Genomic DNA, 18333 nt, shown 5'->3' on the forward strand with positions numbered 1-18333 from the left:
CCAGCAGAAAAGTGCCGCTGGTATCGCGCCATCCTTCACGTGTTCTTCGTGAGACGCTGGCCGGTAAAAGAGTTCCTTACAAGACATTCGCCTGCCAGTAGCCGGATCATGTAAGCTACAAGACATAGGAGAAATCCTGGCCGTGGCGGCCGCATGTCGATGGAGGGCAAATGCCAGAACGCTCGTGAGCTGAGCGACGTCGCTGCCCTTTCAGGAACCCCAGTGCTCGGTTCTAATCGGTGCACTCCATTTCATATCCCGTGTGCAACTTCGGGACGTTAAGCACCACGCAGCATATGCCGTACCTAAGGAAAGCAGCATGCGGTCTGCCGTCTGCCAGCGACTGAAATCCATAATTGGATATGTACGCGCACATTGAAGAGGTACAGTCAACGACAAAAGTTTGCGAGATGTGGATTCACGGAACATAATTTTCTGCTGCCTCGCTGGTCAGTTTTTAGGAAACGTTCGGTGTCCTCTTGAGCATCAATGCTTTGTGTTGACCTCCTTCGCTCGGTCGCACAGCAAAAAAAATTTCGAAACCTACATCCCGCGAAATTTCCTCAATGATGTACGTCGAGATGTCTGCCCCTACATGTTATCTGTGCGATTGGTGTGGTCTGCGGGAGTCTATTAAAGGTTATAAGGCATTCGTTATTTTAGCGGTACGTATTTGGAAAATTTCTGAAAGGCTGGGCTTTTAGTGTCATCTGTTGCCATGAGTTGAGTTCTGGAAATAAAACGCAGCTTGAGTTCGAAGTACAGGATACAAGATTCACGCAGAGAAGACATTGCAGTACGAAGCCTCATGTCTCAGACTGTCAATGTATCTAGTCAAGGTCAGAGGGAGCAAAAGTTCAAGAATACACGTAGCACTACTGTTACCATCTGACGACCAGAGATTGGGGCCTCCACTCTGCCGCTCCGGCGCACCCAGCCCTCAAAAAACCCCGTCCCAACCAGCGCTTTTAGCCCTCGTCCGAGCCTGCGCGCCCAGCCCTCCTGGTGCCTCGGTCCTCCCGGCGCACCCGGCCCTCCCGGCACCCCCGGCCTTTCAGGCGTCCCCGACACTCCCTGCGCCCCCAGCCCTTTCGTCGCCCCTCCCAGCGGCCTCGACCCTCGAGGCACCCCCGGCCTTCCAGGCGTCCACGACCCTCCCGGCGCCCCCAGCCCTTTCGTCGCACACCCCAGCGGCTTCGGCCCTCCCGGAGCCCCCGGCTCTCACGGCGCACACTAAATAATTTCTCACCCTTAAGGCTGCAAATCAGCTGTCGCTAGACGAACACCCATTTCCTAATGTTGGGTGCTAAAAAAGGGTGCAGAGATCAGCACCCATAAGGAAGGGTGCACTTAATTATGCTTTAGAGGATGGAATGGTTGCACCCCCATTAAAAGGTACTAATTTTCCATTCCACCTCTACGAATGCATGTTGGAAGGGAGCTCCACACTGATCCAACCATGAAGCAAGTCTTTTACTGATGTGCGCCCTTTCAACTTTCATCCTATGCACCCTTCCTGAAGGGCGCACATCTCTGCACCATTTTAGCACCTAACAAGGTGTTCGTCGGGGGACAGCTGATTTGCAATCCTTAATAGTGAGAATGGGCCTCAGCCCTCCCGATGCCCCTGGCTCTCACGGCGGCCTCGGCCCTCTCGGCGCACCCGGCCCTCCCTGCGCCCCTGACCTTCCTGTCGGATACGGCCCACCCTGCGCCACTGACCCTACTGGCGGCCTCGGACCTCCCTGAGCCCCTGACCCTCCAGGCGGCCTCGGCCCTCCCTGTGCCCCTGGCCCTCCTGGCGGCCTTGGCCCTCTCTGCACCCCTGACCCTCCTGGCGGCCTCGGCCCTCCCTGCGCCCCTGACCCTCCTGGCTGCCTCGGCCCTCCCTGCGCACCTGACCGTTCTGGCGGCCTCGGACCTCCCTGAGCCCCTGACCCTCCGGGTGTCCTCAGCCCTCCCTGCGCCCCTGACCCTCCTGGAGGCCTCGACCCTTCCGGCGCCCCTGGCCCTCCCGGCACCTCCCGGCCCTCCTAGCAGCGGTACATTTACTGCAAAGAAACAGTTACTTGAAGGAACATCACCAACGCTGCCGAAGGTAAAGCCCACGAAGCGTTGTCTGGTGGCGTCTTACAACGAGCGGCACCAAGTAGGTGAAGGCGGCTGGAATGGAAAATTTCGGCAACAGTGGTGTCGTCAAGATTTTAAGCACTTCTCCGTAGAAGGGAGGAGAAGCCGGAAGATCGTCGCTGTTTTAATCGGCGCTTACGTCACCATATTAAACGCCCGTGCAAAGATGTTTTTTAAAACACTGCTTGTCACCGATGAGAACGTCATATGGCCCATGTAAATGTCTGAAACAGTTGCTCGACACAGTGCTGTCGCTGTGTTGAAATACTGCTATAGTCGGCACTCAAGTTTCAGCATCAAGTGGAGTGATCTCTATTTAGGAGATGGCTTAACATCCCAGCCTTCTGTCTGGTTTTCTTTCCTCATTCGTTAGCAATAGTGTAGTGTTTTTCTTTTTTTACCGTCCGCTGTATATGTCTTCAGCAAGACAAAATAAATGTCGCAGAACGAAACAACCAACCTGTAAATTCTGTACGACATCCCTATTTTGTGTTTATTTGCCATATGGCAGTGGACCGCATGAACAGTCATTCTCCTGTCCTTATTCCATTGAGAGTTCCATCAAATTAACTGAAATGCATGTTATGAAGCATTGAGACAAATCAGCTCATATACAATTTCAAGCTTAGAATGTAGATCAACACCTTTCTTAGGCACAATCTCGCCTCCAGGGGCACAGAATGAATTACAAACACCGCAGTAGGAAGCATGAAATTTGTTATACATTTGCAAGAAATTTACTGTTATCGAAAACACTGAGCGCTTTTGAAAAAATACGGTGGTGTCAACTAGAATCATAGCTATGTACCTGCGCAATTTCGGAGCTTCATCGAAACTGAGCGCTCCCAGACAGGCTGAAAGCCACAATGATTGCGTGCGTGTGTGCCGGCTGGGCAAAGAGTCTAAACTGAAAGCATAAACGCGGTAAGCCCGGCAGAGGGGCAGCATTGAAAGCGAGGCTACTGCGAACAGCCGGTGATCAACCAATGACAGGGATCTGAAGAAACAGGATGAATGCGTTAGTCAGCCATCGTTATTGTTAGTCAATATTCAGATTCCTTTCCTAGACAACACGTGATTTGTTTTAGTGAATTTGAATTTTTCGTGGTTCTTTTTTTCGTGTTTTTGGTTGCCTCGGCTGTCCTAGCTGCTACCGATGAATAGGAGTTTTTAGCCATTGATATATATGTTTTGGTCCTAATATTTTACTCTGGGCATGCGCGATGGTCACGTGATTGTCGGTTATAAATGTGTTTTTTTCTCAGTATAAAATGTAGTGGCGAGTCAGCGCTCGTCAGTGTGTTTAATCGTTCTCGATCCTTCGTTCGTTCGTGCTATTTTCTAAGAATAAGGGGCCTTACTCTCAGTAGCCGCCGATAGCACTCTCGTAAATATGTCAATATTGGCTGCAAAAGAAACGCACCAGTAGATGTGCGCGATGAGCTTCACGTCTTTAAGTGTTTGTGACGACAGCGCAAAGAAAACACAGCCTAAAGAGCTGCGAGGCACGTTTAAAGCGACTACATCTGGTCATCCGATTGGAATGCTCTAACTGTAGTTGCGCCGTGCGCTGCCAATCTTGCGACATCCATTCTGGCCGACCTACTGTGCCTTTATTAATCATAGGCCACCCTTTCTGGCAGCCTTCTGAGTTACCGGCTTCTGCGCTTCGGCGACTTCGGCGGCAACTCCGGGAGCACCGTGGCTGCTGGGAGAGCTAGAATCTTAGGGAGTGCCGGGGGTGCCTTGAGGGCCGGGACCGTCGTGAGGGCCAGGGGCGCCGAAAGAGACGAGGTCGGCAGGAAGGCCAGGGGTGCTGCGAAAGCCGCGGCCACTGGGAGAGTCCGTGCCGCCTGGAGGGCCGGGCGTGAAGCGTGGGCCGAGTCCACTAGGAGGGACAGGAGTGCCTGGAGGGCCGGGCGTGCTGGGAGGGCCGGGTTCACCGGGATTTCCGAGGCCGCCGAGAGAGTTTGGGCCACCTGGATAATCCGGGCCTCCTGAAGGGCCGAGCGTAGCGAGGGGACCCAGACCTCTAGGAGGGCCAAGAGCGTCCGGATGGCCTGGCGTGTCCCGGGGGCTGAGGGGCACTGGGAAGACCGGAGGCGCCAGGAGGACCGGTGGCGCCGGGAGGGCCGCGGCCACTGGAAGGGCCGAAGGCGCCGAGAGGGGCGGGGATGCCGGGAGGGCACAGTCCTCTGGGAGAGTCAGGGCCGCCTGTAGGGCCGGGCGTGAAGAGTGGGCTGAGGTTGCCAGGAGAACCGGGAGTGCCGGGACGGGTGGGGGCACCGGGAGCGCCTGGGGCACCGGGATGGCCTTTGGCACCGGGAGAGCCAGTGCCGCTGGGAAGGCCGAGGCCGTCGTGAGGACTGGGGTCGCCGAGAAGGCCAGGCGCGCTGCGAGGGCTGAGGCCGGGAGAGTCCGGGCCAACTGGAGAATCCGGGCTTCCTGGAGGGCCGAAAGTAGTGAGGGGACCGAGGCATGTAGGAGGGCCAGGAGCGCCCGGATGGCCTGGCGTGTCTGGAGGGCTCTGGAGGGCACCCGAAGGACCGGGGGCGCCAGGAGGTCCGCTGGCGCCGGCAGGGCCGCAGCTGCTGTAAAGGCCGGTGCCACTGGGAAGGGCGAGGCCGTCGTGACGGCCTGGGGCGCCGGGAGGGCCGGGGCCGCCGGGTAGGGCGAGGCCGTCTTGATTGTCGGGGGCGCCGGGAGAGTCAGGGCCGGATGGAGGGCCGGGCATGCTGGGTGGGCCGGTGGTGCCGGGATTGCCAAGGACGCCGGGTGGGCTGGGGGCGCCAGGAGAGCCGAAGCCGCTTGGAGAGTTGGGACTGCTTGGGGAAGGGCCGGGGGTGCTGTGAGGGCCATAGACGCCGGGAGAGCGGGGTGCCTGGAGTGCAGGGGTTTCCGTTGGCGCCAGGAGGGCGGAGCCGCAGGGTCGGATGAGGGCCTGCGAAGGGCCGAAGGCGCCTGTTGGGCCGGGGGTTTTGGAAAGCTTGATGCATTGGAGGGAGAGTGGAGGCCCCAATCTCTTGTAATCGTGGTTGGAAATAGATGGAACACCTGTTAACAGCAGTTCTACATGTAATTAGAACGTTTTCCTCCACGGTGTTGGTGACAAGGCAGGGACCCGGCAAAAGAGGGCTCTGCAGTACGTCCTTCGGTGTGAGAAACGGCGATCTTCAACGTCCTTCACTCCGCGCGCCACCAGCGTCAATGTCTTTTTGCCTCAGCGCCACCTGGTATTCCTCCCCTCTTAAAAACCTCACACACGAGCACACACATGCACACTCAAGCACACAATAAAGGCTCGAAGTATCTGGGGGGTCATCGTGCAAAATACGGCTTCATGCGTAGAGCATGGACGATCTCTGGACGGGACTTGCTGCCGAGCCCTCTGTTGCTGGGTCCCTGTCTTGTCACCAACACCGTGACAAATCTGGTGGAGGTGGGATCGATCTCACGTTCCGTACCCCACCGGTTAGCCGGCGCTTCGGTCCTATACCCATCAAGACGCCCGTCCACCGTGCTCGCCGCCGGATACGAGGCTTACCACTCGAGCCCGACCCATCCGCTATGCCCTTGGAGCACTTCGCGCCTCCTCAATGCCTGGTGCGACCACACCAATGGCTCGGGCGCCCACACCCTACTTCACGCTCCAGAACCCCCGCATCCCGAAGTCCTTCCACGGCGACCTCTTTGAGGACATTGAAGTCTGGTTGCAGTCATACGAGCGAGTTGCCGTGTTCAACCAGTGGAATGACGCCGCCCACCGCAGAAACGCCTACTTCAGTCTAGACGACGGTGCTCGGAGCTGGTTTGAAGACCGTGAAGACCTAGAAACATACAGCAGCTCAGATCGTCGCGTACGGGGAGAACGCGCCCTGCAATCTCGCGTTCAGCTTCCAAATAAAGACGTTGCAGCGTATGTAGAGGACATGACACGCCTCTTCAGGCTCGTGGACCTTGCAATGTCCGAGGACAAAAAGGTACTCCATTTCATGCGTGGCCTCAAGGAGCAACTTTTTGCTGGCCTTGTCTGCAGCCTTCCGAAGACTGTCGCCGAGTTTCTCACTGAGTCTTCCACGAGCAAAAGGGTTCTTCAGCACAGAGCCTCCGCGTAAGACCGACCCGTGTCCGCCGCCTCCGTTTGCAGCGAGTTACCATTCCATGGCACCGACGCCTCCCTGCTATGCGATCTCATACTTTCGATTCTGCGCAACGAGCTCCGCGAGCTGTACGGGGACCTTCCAACAATTTCAAGCTTCATAGCGATCTTTGTCCGCGATGAGGTGCAGCAAGCGCTCCGGCCGTCCTTTCCTGCCGAGGAGACTCGTCCATTCCCTCTTCCTGTCTCGCCTGAGTGTCGTCTCACATACGCCGAAGCCCTGGGGTGCCCTGCGCCGGCTTTGGCGTCCTTCGTTCCGGCTCCTGCTGAAGTGCCGGGACCGCCTGCACCCGTGTTGCACCCGTGGAAGCTACCCGACGATCCCCGCACAAATCCGACGTGTGGCGCACATCCGACCGACGCCCCTTATGCGTTCACGGCGGCGAACCAGGTCACCTACATGTATCGGCACTGCCCCTACCGCTGACTAGTCCTCTCCGGGTTTCCCGCCAATTCTCCTCGACCCCGCTAAGGCGAGCGACCCCGGGCTGTCGCGGATTTCCTTAAGACCAACGTTGGCTTCAGTATCGTCACCAGCAGGCTCGATCGCCATCCCCAGGGGTCGTCCTTCACCATATACCGCGAGATTTTCCCGGGCAGGGCAAGGCCGGTCACCCAGCCCACGGCGGGAAAACTGCAGCCAGCGACCTTAGGGGGTGGGCTCGCTGGACATCGTTGTGCGGGGGACCCATATCGACGCGGACACGACATGCCGACGCCTCGACGGTTCTGAAGTCCGCGGTCACCGTTCATTCCGACACAGCGACGCTTCCTCGACACAACGACGCGTCGACGGTTTCGAGTTCCGCAGTACCCTTTCGCTTCGACACATCGAAGCTCACACATGACGGCGCCTCGACGATTACGACGTCCGTACTCTTCTATCCCTTCAACGCACGGACGCCATTACAAAGGACACACCCCGCTGACAAATTCCCGGTGCCAAAGCCTGCAGACAACAACGCCTGTGCCCGATCATCCCCTCCGGAGCCTCCAACTCGCGAGCGGCTTTCTTTAGACATACGTGTGATACTGGATCTTCGCCACGTTCGAGCGTTATTATATACTGGAGGTAATCATTCGATTCTAAGCAGCCAGCTCGCCACCATCCTCGAAATGGTTCTCACGCCATGGGCTGGCGCGCACGTTCGCACTGCGGGTGGTCATCTGGTTGCACCTCTCGGCATGTGCACCGTCCGAGTTCAAATCCGGGGGTCCACATATGTCATCTGCTTTCTTGTTCTGAATAACTGTTCGCGCGACCTCATCTTAGGTGTCGAATTTCTGCTTGAATATGGGGCGATTATTGACCTACGCGTTAACAATGTCACGTTTTCGACTGAGAATGCTGTCGCCTTCAGCGATACACCGCGACCAAGCCAAACGCTTCGAGTTTTTACGGACACCGTCACACTGCCGCCTCGAACCAGCGCCTTCATTACGGTTGAGAGCGAATCATTTCAGGACGATGACGTCATCGCCGAAACCAACCTTTCATTACTTCTGACGCAAGGCGTGTGCGTGGCCCGCAGTCTGATCCATCTTAATAGTGGACAGTCACAGGTACTTGCTACCAATATTACGCGCGAGCATCGCCATCTTTTTCGCGGTCTTGCCGTAGCATTTGACGAACGCATCTCCGATTTCTCCGAGTGCTTCTCCTCAGAACCAGTGCAGCCTCCTCTCCCCCTCGAGAGCCTCGATGTCAACTCCGCGCTGTTAACCAGCCAACGCGAACAGCTGTGTGCACTATTGTTCGAATTCAGAGAGTGTTTCGCCTCCACGTCGAAAGGGCGTCAAACGACCATAGCCAAGCAGCACATTGTGATGTACGATGACGTACATCTAATCCGTCAACGTCTTTTTGCCTCAGCACCACCTGGATACACATAGACAGTCTGAGATGAGAAGCCGTTATGGAATGCCATCTCTGCGTGAATCCTGTAAACTCTAGTTGCATTTTTGTTCCGTGAGCTCAGCTCAGTGTAAATACATATAACAATTCATTTAGTCCTCGGTAATATGGAAACTCACTCTACAGACAATGGACAGGCTGAAAAGAACATCAACCCGTCCTGGCCAATGTTTTTTTTTTTTTGCAGTGTGAAAGTGCAAGTACCTGGTTTTGTGCCTTGTGGTTTCATGTTCGGGAGTGCCCCAATATTCCCGGTCGACGCGCATTACTACTTGCAGTACTGCATGAATGACTTTGAAGTAACTCTCTCTGTAGCTAGTATTAGGTTAAAAGCCGCATGCAGCAGTTTTCAGCCGACTCTGTACTGATACGTTCTAGCTGTTCGTGTATTGCGAATACTTATAGGCCGCGTGACATCACTATGAGACACTAACACGTGTCTCACAAACCATGTTATTTTTAATATAATAGCGCCCAGAACAATGCTCTTAAAAGTACTAGATTTTGTTCATTTTTTACTAGATTCCAGATCATATGTAGATGCAGACGCTACTCATGAACTGTTTTTTAATGCAGGAATGTATTTAAAGGCTAAATATTCAACTCTGTCCACGTAGTTTTTGTCCTATCCGTGCACTGGTCTGTCCACATCACGAGAAAACTCAAGCAGATAAATGGAAGTTTTAGTGCGATTCGAGTCAACGACTTTAAAATGCCAGTGTGGTCAGTGCTGGCTTAGGACGTTTTTGCCGACGAGAGCCGACAGCACTGCTGCTACTGCCATCTGACTGCTGCTGCTGCTGCTAATGTTGAACGAAAGGGAGGAAAGTGCAGCGGCCTGACTACAAGGGTCTTCTAGGCGGCTATCCCTGCCGCGTGCAGATAGAGCAGCCACGACCACCGAAGCGAGTGCTGCAGCAACAGGTGCCCCTCACATCTCTTTTTAAGTAAGAAGCTTATGGCAAAGCTTTTTGCAAAGACCACAGTACAGTTCAGGTATCCTAAGAAGTTGGCACGCGACACAATCGAAGCTTACCTATCTATACATTATCAATATTAAGAAGTTGCTTTTACGAATGCAGCATGATTTGCGCGCCTTGGTTTTTCTCGACCTATGCATATTCGTGCGAAAATTTCTGCTTATACCATTACCTCCCAAACCGTTTTCCAAAAAAAAATTATAAAAGATACAGGTTTTAGATTCTGGTTCCTGATTGTCATGATTTTACAAGGAAGCTAAAGGACAACAATAACCACGGACAGAACTTTATGCGCACAAAATACAAAAATAACGGAATAAAATATAACAAAGGTCGCTTTCACTCCAATATAATTGTCGCACTTTGGTTTTCACGGCACACCTCTTTTCAGAGTTCATGTTAGTGCCTAGAGTTCACCCGAAACGATGTTTTCACATGTTAAGTAGTTCAAAGTAATCATCATGACCATCAGCTTGACTATGCTCACTGCAGGGCACATGCCTATTTCATGCCTCGCTAATGAACCTTGTCCTCTGCCAGCTGCGTCTACCGTCTGCACACGAATTTCTTAACCTTATCCACCCACCCAACTTACTTGCGCCCCCTGGAACGCTTGCCTTCTCTTGGAATCCACATCGCTACCCTTAAGGACTAGCGGTTCTCTTGCCTTCGCATTAAGTGTCCTGCCCAAACTCATTTCTTCCTTTGGATTTCGACTAGGATGTAACTATGCCGCGTTTGTTCCCTCACCCATTCTGCCTGCTTCAGGTCTCTTAATATTACACCTCTCATCTTTCTTTCCTTATCTCGCTGCCTTGTCCTCAACTTAAGCTACACCATTTTTGCTAGCCAGCCTTCACATTTTTGCCCCATAGGTGAGTACCGGTGAGAGACCGCTTTTATATACTCGTGAGGGATGTTGATAAACCGCCATCAATGGGTAGCGAGTACTTCATGCGCCCCAATGCTAAAGGGACCTTTTTGTGCTATTCGCGAGGACTTCACATTTACAATGAGACATGCACGTTGGAAGCTTTTGCAGTATGCTCGTGCCTTGGAAAAGCCCTGTAAGCTACGGCGGGACAAACTGGCAGTAGATGGGAAATGTTCCCTTTATCACCAGAAACACACCCAAGTTATCGAGACTCATAAACGATAGCTAGAAACAAGATACAGAACTTGCCGGAGAGTTTCTACTAGGTTCCGGCAAGACTGTTCTGCATCTGTACTGCAGGGCTTGACCGTTCGTTGTAAACTGCCAATGCATGAAAAATAAAGTAGATGACTTTGCAGCTCTAGTATCTGCCGTTAGGCACATATTGTCATTGGCGCAGAATCTTGGCTTCATGATTCTATTCTGGACCCTGAAGTTTTCCTAACTGGTTTCGAAATATATCGTCGTGACAGGAATACCCAGGGAGGGGGTGTGTTCCTGCATGCTTGTGAATCCTTGCCTGCGATCTGCTGCTTTTTCCTCGCCTCTCGAGTGCGGCGAATCAGTTTGGTGCAATGTGCAGTTAGATAATGGTCGCCACTTAGCTGTAGGCTCGTTCTACCGTTCTCCTGCATGTACTAATCCGGATGTTTTTAAATACCTATCACATTTATTTATCTTCGCTTAACCAAGATTTTGTTTTAGGTGGTGAATTTAATAAGCCCACTATCCAGTGGGACAGCAATGAATGCAATATGACAGACTCGAGTGCCTTATCAGTAGGTTTTTCTGAATTTATTTTAGCTAATGACCTGTACCGGTAAGTTAGTAGCAGAGCCAGCAAGGCAATGAAGTAACGGTGGTTCTATCCTCGACTTAATGTTTACTAACGTACCGTCCATCACTCCAGTCTCTCCAGTCTCTGAGGCACTAACGAATGATACTACTGTCCAGGTTAATACGCACAGTGGTGTAGCAAAATTACTTCAATATATTAAAGCTGGTTCTGCAGTTGGCCCAACGGTCTTCCTGCGTATGTCTTACGGGCCCGCTCTGGTGTAATTGCTCACTATTTAGTGATTTCTTTCAACAAATCGTTTAAATCCAGCTCTCTTCCTGACGAGTGTAAAATGGCTGATGTAGTTCCTATTCGCAAACGTGGCTCAAAGAATAGTGTCGCTAATTACAGGCCTATCTTCCTTACTTGTATTTGTTTCAAATTAATGGAGCACATCATTTACAGTTCGGTGATGAAACACCTCGAAAGGTATAAATTCCTCCCCGACTCCCAACATGGTTTCAGGTGTGGCTGCTCAAACATGACCCAGGAAACCGATTTAAGTCATGATATATTCTCTGCTTCCGACAGCCGCGAGTAGGTAGATTGAGTATTTTTAGAGTTTAAAAGGCCTTCGACACAGTTTCCTGGAAAGAAAGGAAAAAGCTAGTGAAGAGGACGTCCATTAACGAGTTAGCGGTAGGAGGGAAAGTGGGGGAATTCAGGATATCGCTGAAAAACAGATATCTGGCTTTAACTGAGGAAGACGATCTTGATGTTCATAGAATGAACTGTAATCTGACTTCCATGATTGCAGAGTGCGCAGTAGAAGTAGGCGTTAGAACAGTTCGACAGGATACCTGAAAGCTTTCTCAGGTGACGAAAGACCTGATTAAGAAACGCCAAAGCATGAGGGCGTCTAACCCTACCGACAGACGAGAAGTGACAGAGCTATCGAAGCTAATAAATGAGCGCAAGGTATTCGACATAAGGAAGTTCAATATGAAGAGATTCGAGCATGCTCTAAATAACTGAGGTAGCCCAACAGCGGTAAAGAGGAAACTAGCCATAGGTAAAAACCAGATGTATACGTTAAGAGACAAAGAGGGCAATACCATTAACAATATGAATAAAATAATTAACATAGCCGAAGAGTTCTACACAAATCTGTACAATACCCAATGTAATCAGAGCGTTAATGAGAGAGACAGTAGCGCAAACCATTGCATCATCCCGCCAGTAAAAAAAAAGAGGAAGTAAAGACAGACTTAGGAGAAATGAAAAAGCAGCTGGGAGGATCAGGTTACATCAGATCTGTTGAAGGATGGGGAGGAGATCGTGCTAGAAAAACTAGCCACCCGGTATACGCCATGCCTATTGACCTCGACAGTACCAGAAGCTTGGAAGAATGCAAATATCTTAATTCATAAGAAGGGAGACGCCAAGGACTTGAAAAATTACATACCGATCAGCTTACTATCCGTTGCCTACAAGATATATACTAAGGTACTCGCTAATAGAGTCAGGGCAACCTTAGACTTTAATCAAACAAATAACCAGGATGGCTTTCGTAAAGGATATTCCACAATAGATCATTCACACTATCAATCAGCTGATAGTGAAATGCGCGGAATATAACCAACTTCTTTCTATAGCCTTCATTGATTACGAGAAAGCATTCGACTCAGTGGAAACCTCAGCAGTCATAAAGGCATTGCGTAATCAGGGTGTAGAAGAGCCTTATGTCAAAATATTGTAAGATATATATAGCAACTGCACAGCTACTATAGTCTTCCATAAAGTCAGCAATAAAATTGCAATAAGGAAGGGCGTCAGGCATGGAGACACGATCTCGCCAATGCTATTCACCGCCTCTTTGTAGAACGTAGTCTGAGGCCTAAATTGGGAACAGTTGGGAATAGGAGTAAATAGAGAACACCTAAATAATCTGTGATTCGCTGATGACATTGCTTTGCTGAGTCACCCAGGTGAACTGCAAATTATGATCAATGAGTTAGACAGGCAGAGCAGAACGCCGGGTCTAAAAATTAACATACAGAAAACCAAGGTAATGTTCAACAGTCAAGCAAGGGAACAGCAGTTCACAATTGGCAGCAAGGGCCTGGAAGTGGTAAAGCAATATGACTACGTTGGACAGGTAGTGGCCGCTGATCCGGATCATTAGATGGAAATAACTACAAGGATAAGAATGGGGTGGAGCGCATATGGCAGGTTCTCTCAGATCATGAATGGCAGTTTACCAATTTGCCTCAAGAGAAAAGTGTACAACACCTGTATCTTACCGGTACTCACCTACGGGGCAGAAACAAGGAGGCTAACGAAAAGGGCTCAGCTTAAGTTAACGACAAAGCAGCGAGCCATGGAGAGAAAAATGATAGGTGTAACGTTAAGAGACCGGAAGCGGAAAGAGTGGGTGAGGGAACAAACGCGGCTTAATGATATCCTAGTAGACATCAAGAGGAATAAATGGGCTTGGGCAAGGAATGTAACGCGAAGGGAAGATAACCGCTGGCCTTTAAGGGTAACGGAGTGAATTCCAAGAAAAAGTAAGCGTAGCAGAGGGCGGCAGAAGGTTAGATGGGCGGATGAGGTTAAGAAGTTTGTCGGCAAAGGGTGGATGCAGCTGGCAAAGGAAAGTGTTAATTGGAGTGACACGGGAGAGGCCTTTGCCCTGCAGTGGGCGTAGTAAGGCTGATGATGATGATGTTGATGGTGGTGATAATGATGATGACAGCTTCCCATGTCCTGTTACTCCATAAGCTATTGTTTCTTGGCATACAAAGCAAATTGTTTCAATGGGTTAAAGATTACCTGCAAGGGCGCAAGCAACGCGTTTAAATAAATGGGCGCTTTTCAAACACTGCAGTGGTCACTTCTGGTGTCCCGCAGGGGATCTGTGTTGGGGCCTTTACTGTTCTTAATCTGTGTCAATGACATAGTCGAAAGTGTGAATTTTCATGAACGACTTTGTTTTGTATTGTTCTACTAAAGCACCATGTGACTCAGATAATCTTCAGCAAAACTTGGACCGCATTCAACTCTTGGTTGATAAATGGAGGATGTGTTTGAATACTGCAAAATGTTAATGTATTTCTTTTATGTTCAGAGGCACTCCAATTTTGCCTGACTACCTTTAAAACAACGAACCTTTAAATAAACAACCGTTTATAAATATCTTGGTGTTTATTTTTCTGCTGACCTGACTTGGGAAAAACAATCCGAATATATTATCAAAGGCAGCAGGAATTTTGAACTTCATAAAGAGGAATTTCCGAGATGCACCTCAGAGGGTTAAGGAAATTTTGTATTTCACAAACATCAGATCTATTATGGAGTACGACTGCGCAGTCTGGGATCCTCAAATCGGGACCCATTGTGCTATGCTGAAGCGTGTACAGAATTGTGCAGCGCGATTTGTCACAAGCAAATATTCTTCTTTTGTCCGTAGTAGCTGCATCAAGCACGGGTTGAACTGGGTCTCATTGTAAAAGCGGTTGGAGTCGGTGCCTGTCCTTTCGTCTGTGTTCGTCTTTTTAGCGCCAGTGGAACTCTTCCTTTATTCATCCTACGCAAGCGATCCTCCTCTGACGCCGTCGCCTTCTTTCCCCGAGGGCCGAGGGCGAGAAGGCGGCACGAAAAGGCATGAAAACTTCAGCGGCACGAAAACCTCAGCGGCACAAAAAGGCAGAAAGATAGTGGTACCGGTACTGCGCTGCACCGAAGAACCCAGAGGCGTTGCGGTCGCTGTAACCTTTAGGCGCCGGAATGCAGGTCTCACGATGAAGCCGCGCCTGCATGTAAGTGGGAAAGCGAAATTTGGTGTTTGCTCAAGGTGTTCCTGTTTAGAGTTAGCGGGCGTGACAGGAGCACAGCCACGGTGCGGTGGGCAGAAGAGGGCGAACTCTGCGCAAACGTACGTCTCAGGTATGCACTCGGGGCCCGCTTTCAACTGTATTTTTATGAGGCGGAGAGTTTTTATCAAAACCGAATTACTGAGCCTTTCTGCTGCTGCTTTCTGGTGACACAAGAAGCACTTTTTACTTTTGAGTTGCTGTGGTATGATCGGGCGAATTTATGGCGCACCGGTTTGAACCATTTATTTAATTGACTGTTGTCCTTAGAAAGTGGGTTCCTGCGTTGTTTCCCATTCGCAAATATGTTGGTCGGGGAAGCACTCTGCCTCCGCGTAAATTCGCCGCTTGCGATGTTACAGCTAATGAAATAACTGAATTATGAATTGAGAATAGTGGGGTTTCACGTCTTGAAGCAACACATGTACTCTAAGGCCCAACGTACAGTTGAGGACTCTGTGTCGATTTCGACCACCGGTGGTTCTTCAACGTGCACTGGCATCGCTCAGCACACGGGCGCAAAAAGCGACGTTGTGAATGCGCAATCTAAACAGCAAATACTTCTTGCCTGAGCCAGGCATAATCCCAAGGACCACAGGTCATCGGCGCAATATTGCAACAGGATGGTCTCATCCTGGTCCTTTGTAAGGCCGGCCTTTGCCAATACGGTTCCAATGTTTGGCCAATTACTTGTGCGCCTCGGGTAGGTGCTTCAGAAACAATAAATCCTCGGTTTCTATCTCTGGCGTTGTGTGGCTGGAGCATGCACTGGTCAATAGGAAGAAAAAAAATGTTAAGAGAATCAAGGAAGCGCCGTCAGCGTTTCTTGTTCGCATAAAACCTGTTCATGGCGTTAAAATCTGGGAGATAATGTCTTAAGAGCAAAAAGATTTTCCTGATAACGTACTGGCGTTAGTGTGTGTAAACCGTCGTGGTTCTGAACCTATATCAGCTGCTACCTTGCGTCGGTGCTAACCTCTCTCTGGAAAGGTATGCCTTTTGGAGCAGCTGCCTCGGTGGCTGAGTGGTTGCGGTGCTGGGCTGAACATCCGAAACACGCGGATTCGATCCCGACCATGCCGGTCGCGTTTCGAAGGAGGCAAAATGTTAGACACCTGTGTACTGTGGGATGACAGTGTACGTTAAAGAAATCTAGGTGGTCAAAACTGACTGTATTCCTCCACGGCGGCGTGCATCATAGACTACATTGGTTTTGCACGTTAAACCCCATAAAGAAAACTAAATCAAACCTTTTGGGTGACGGTCACCGCTCTGTCCCGGTTATGCGGTGTCGTCTTTGTAGTTGGCTGCAAAATCACGTGAAAATGAAATTGAGGAAATAAAATCAGGAGGGCTCTTAAGCTTCGCCTTAAGAGTAGATGCGATAGCTCCTTCTCCCCATTTATCCTCTTTTTATTTCTTTTCTTTCTCATTTCTCATCGCTTGCCAATCTAATATCACATTACAGATCACGGTCATCGATTACACTCGCAATTATGAATCATATAACTGATTACCAATCACCAATAAAAATAACCGAATACTAATCACTATCAAGGTTACACTCCATCCTAGGCTACTACATACTCAAACACACCATTTGTTTCAGCAGACTGAAGCACGATAATAACGCCTATTCATTACACGCAAATTTTTTATGCCTACTTAGCTCAACCCCCCCCCCCCCCCTCCCCTCTTCAGTTTGGCCGTGGCGGAAAAGTACTTGCCCAGGTTCGAACAACAATGGTCAAAGCTTCGTATAGTGTAGATTCTTGGTCAAGTTTTTGAAGCGATATAACAAGAGAAATTTGCGCAAACCAAGACGGGAGGCAGAAACACGGACACATACTTGGGCGCGCGCGTGTGTGTGTGTGTGTGCGTGTTTCTGCCTCTCGTCTTGGCTTGCGCAAAGTTTTCTCGATTATGGTCAATGCGGTTTTCTGGCGCAGATGGTTCGTTGATGAAAGAATCAGGACGTCTCATCGCCTGTGCACGCCTGAGCCAGTCAATTGACGCGAGGCGACCGCACCTTGCAGGCATAAAAGTACTAACAAGGTTGCATACCTTTTTAAAACTAACTAACAGAGCTCGAATTACGCGTTCGATTTGCGAGCGCTGTTACACCGGTGTAATGTGGGGGATGTGCAAACATTACCAGTGCTCTGTCGGCTGTGTGTGCTTACTCTCCACGCACACAGGGTAGGTTATGTTCCTTTTAATTCATTACGTTATGCTGATTATTCGGCTATCTAGATTCAAAGTAACTGCGGGGGCTAGACAGCCTGCGACAGCGCCACATCAATTTAATCATCGCACATCAGGCCAGTTTTCTCGTCCGTGCTTTTTTTTGCAGTTAAATTCAGCTTAGTTGGGACGCCCCGCAGGTGTGTACGTCATGAGTTTTGCTGATTTGAAATCTACCGTTATGAGCCGTGGCTACCTCATTTCTCTGTAAGCGGTTTCTCTGATTAACCGCTGATGGGAACTGCACGAAGCACTGTCTTCTGGGACATGCCGCCTGGAACAAAAACGTCCCACTTGGCTATTAAGAATATGAAAGCACGAGTGAGTACTGATCATCAAGGATGCTTGTTTCGATGGGTCGTTGCTGTAGAGGCCGCGGGGAACAAGTGGTGCCGCCGCCGAAACGCGCAGTAGCCAGACTCACCCAAATCCAACGAAACAGTGGCCAATCGAAACAATCGCCGGGCATCACGGCTGCGGCTGCGCCCGCCAAGCCCCTCGGCAGCGGTTCACACGGCATGACACTGCGACGGAGGGGGTTGAACAGGACCACGTCGTCGAACGGGCTGCTGTTGTCGTCCTGGCCCCCAACCAGGTACACCTCGTAGCCTGCGCGTTGTGGCCAACGTTTCTGTTCACGTTTGCAGCCCTTGATATAAAGAGGTCGCGACGAAGAATAAGAACAACAATAAGAACACACCGGCTGCGCTGACGCCGAGTATCTGTGTCAGGGATGCCTTGGTGTCACTCTCGATGACCGCAACGATGTTGCGCTTAGTTTGCTGTACGACGCGAAAACTCGCCATAACAGGTAGCGACATATCAGTACTAGGAAATCGAGGAGAGAGTGTAACAAATCGATTTACACCTGTCGCGCGACCAACCCCTGCGACTAGCCATCGTGAACCCGCCTTAAGACAGGGTTATCTGCAGAACTCTGGTGGCGGATTGAGCTTGTCGGCGACTGCCAATGGCTCACTCACCTATCTTTGCCAAGCATACAGAGTGCCTCGGCGATGGCATGTCACATCGTCGCTCCAATGTCGACGAGGCCAGACGGAGCACGTCGATCCGCGAAGTGCACTTGACCTCGGGCTTCAGCTCCACGACGCCCCCTACTAGCCAGAGGTCAGGCTGCACGGGCACGGCCGAGCAAAAGGCCCTCTTCTCCGTCATCGCTGGTAGCTCAGTCCAGCTGCAAAACACGGCGTGTCTGCTTTTACTGAGAGCAGAGGAAGTCCGTCTGCCACCGATTCTTTACTGCGGTTAACATAACGCAAAAAATATTAATGAGAGAGCTTTGTGCGCTGAATTTTGCGCA

The 18333-nt window shown here is 50.7% G+C and overlaps 1 protein-coding gene across 1 annotated transcript; it reads right to left on the reverse strand.

The window, feature by feature from the left end:
- Nucleotides 1–3768: 3768 nt before the first annotated feature.
- Nucleotides 3769–17556, reverse strand: LOC144135196 (uncharacterized). The gene is made up of 4 exons (XM_077667939.1): nt 17437–17556; nt 16019–16075; nt 14620–14708; nt 3769–5071 (listed from the first exon to the last, which is right to left on the reverse strand). The coding sequence occupies exons 1-4, from the start codon at nt 17530–17532 to the stop codon at nt 3856–3858; spliced, it is 1458 nt and encodes a 485-aa protein (XP_077524065.1). The 5' UTR covers nt 17533–17556; the 3' UTR covers nt 3769–3855.
- Nucleotides 17557–18333: the final 777 nt, after the last annotated feature.

Source organism: Amblyomma americanum, chromosome 1, assembly GCF_052857255.1.
Source record: "Amblyomma americanum isolate KBUSLIRL-KWMA chromosome 1, ASM5285725v1, whole genome shotgun sequence".
Classification (NCBI taxonomy): domain Eukaryota; kingdom Metazoa; phylum Arthropoda; class Arachnida; order Ixodida; family Ixodidae; genus Amblyomma; species Amblyomma americanum.

Bases quoted from the DNA above. Each gene is read 5' to 3' on its own strand.
- LOC144135196 (XM_077667939.1), bottom strand. From the start codon at position 17,532: ATGCCGTGTGAACCGCTGCCGAGGGGCTTGGCGGGCGCAGCCGCAGCC. The intron at 14,709-16,018 runs GTTTGATTTAGT...ACTTACATGCAG, and splicing joins CGGTGACCGTCACCCAAAAG to GCGCGGCTTCATCGTGAGAC. The intron at 5,072-14,619 runs GTACCACTATCT...GGCCCTTCGCAG, and splicing joins TTCGGTGCAGCGCAGTACCG to GCCCTCATCCGACCCTGCGG.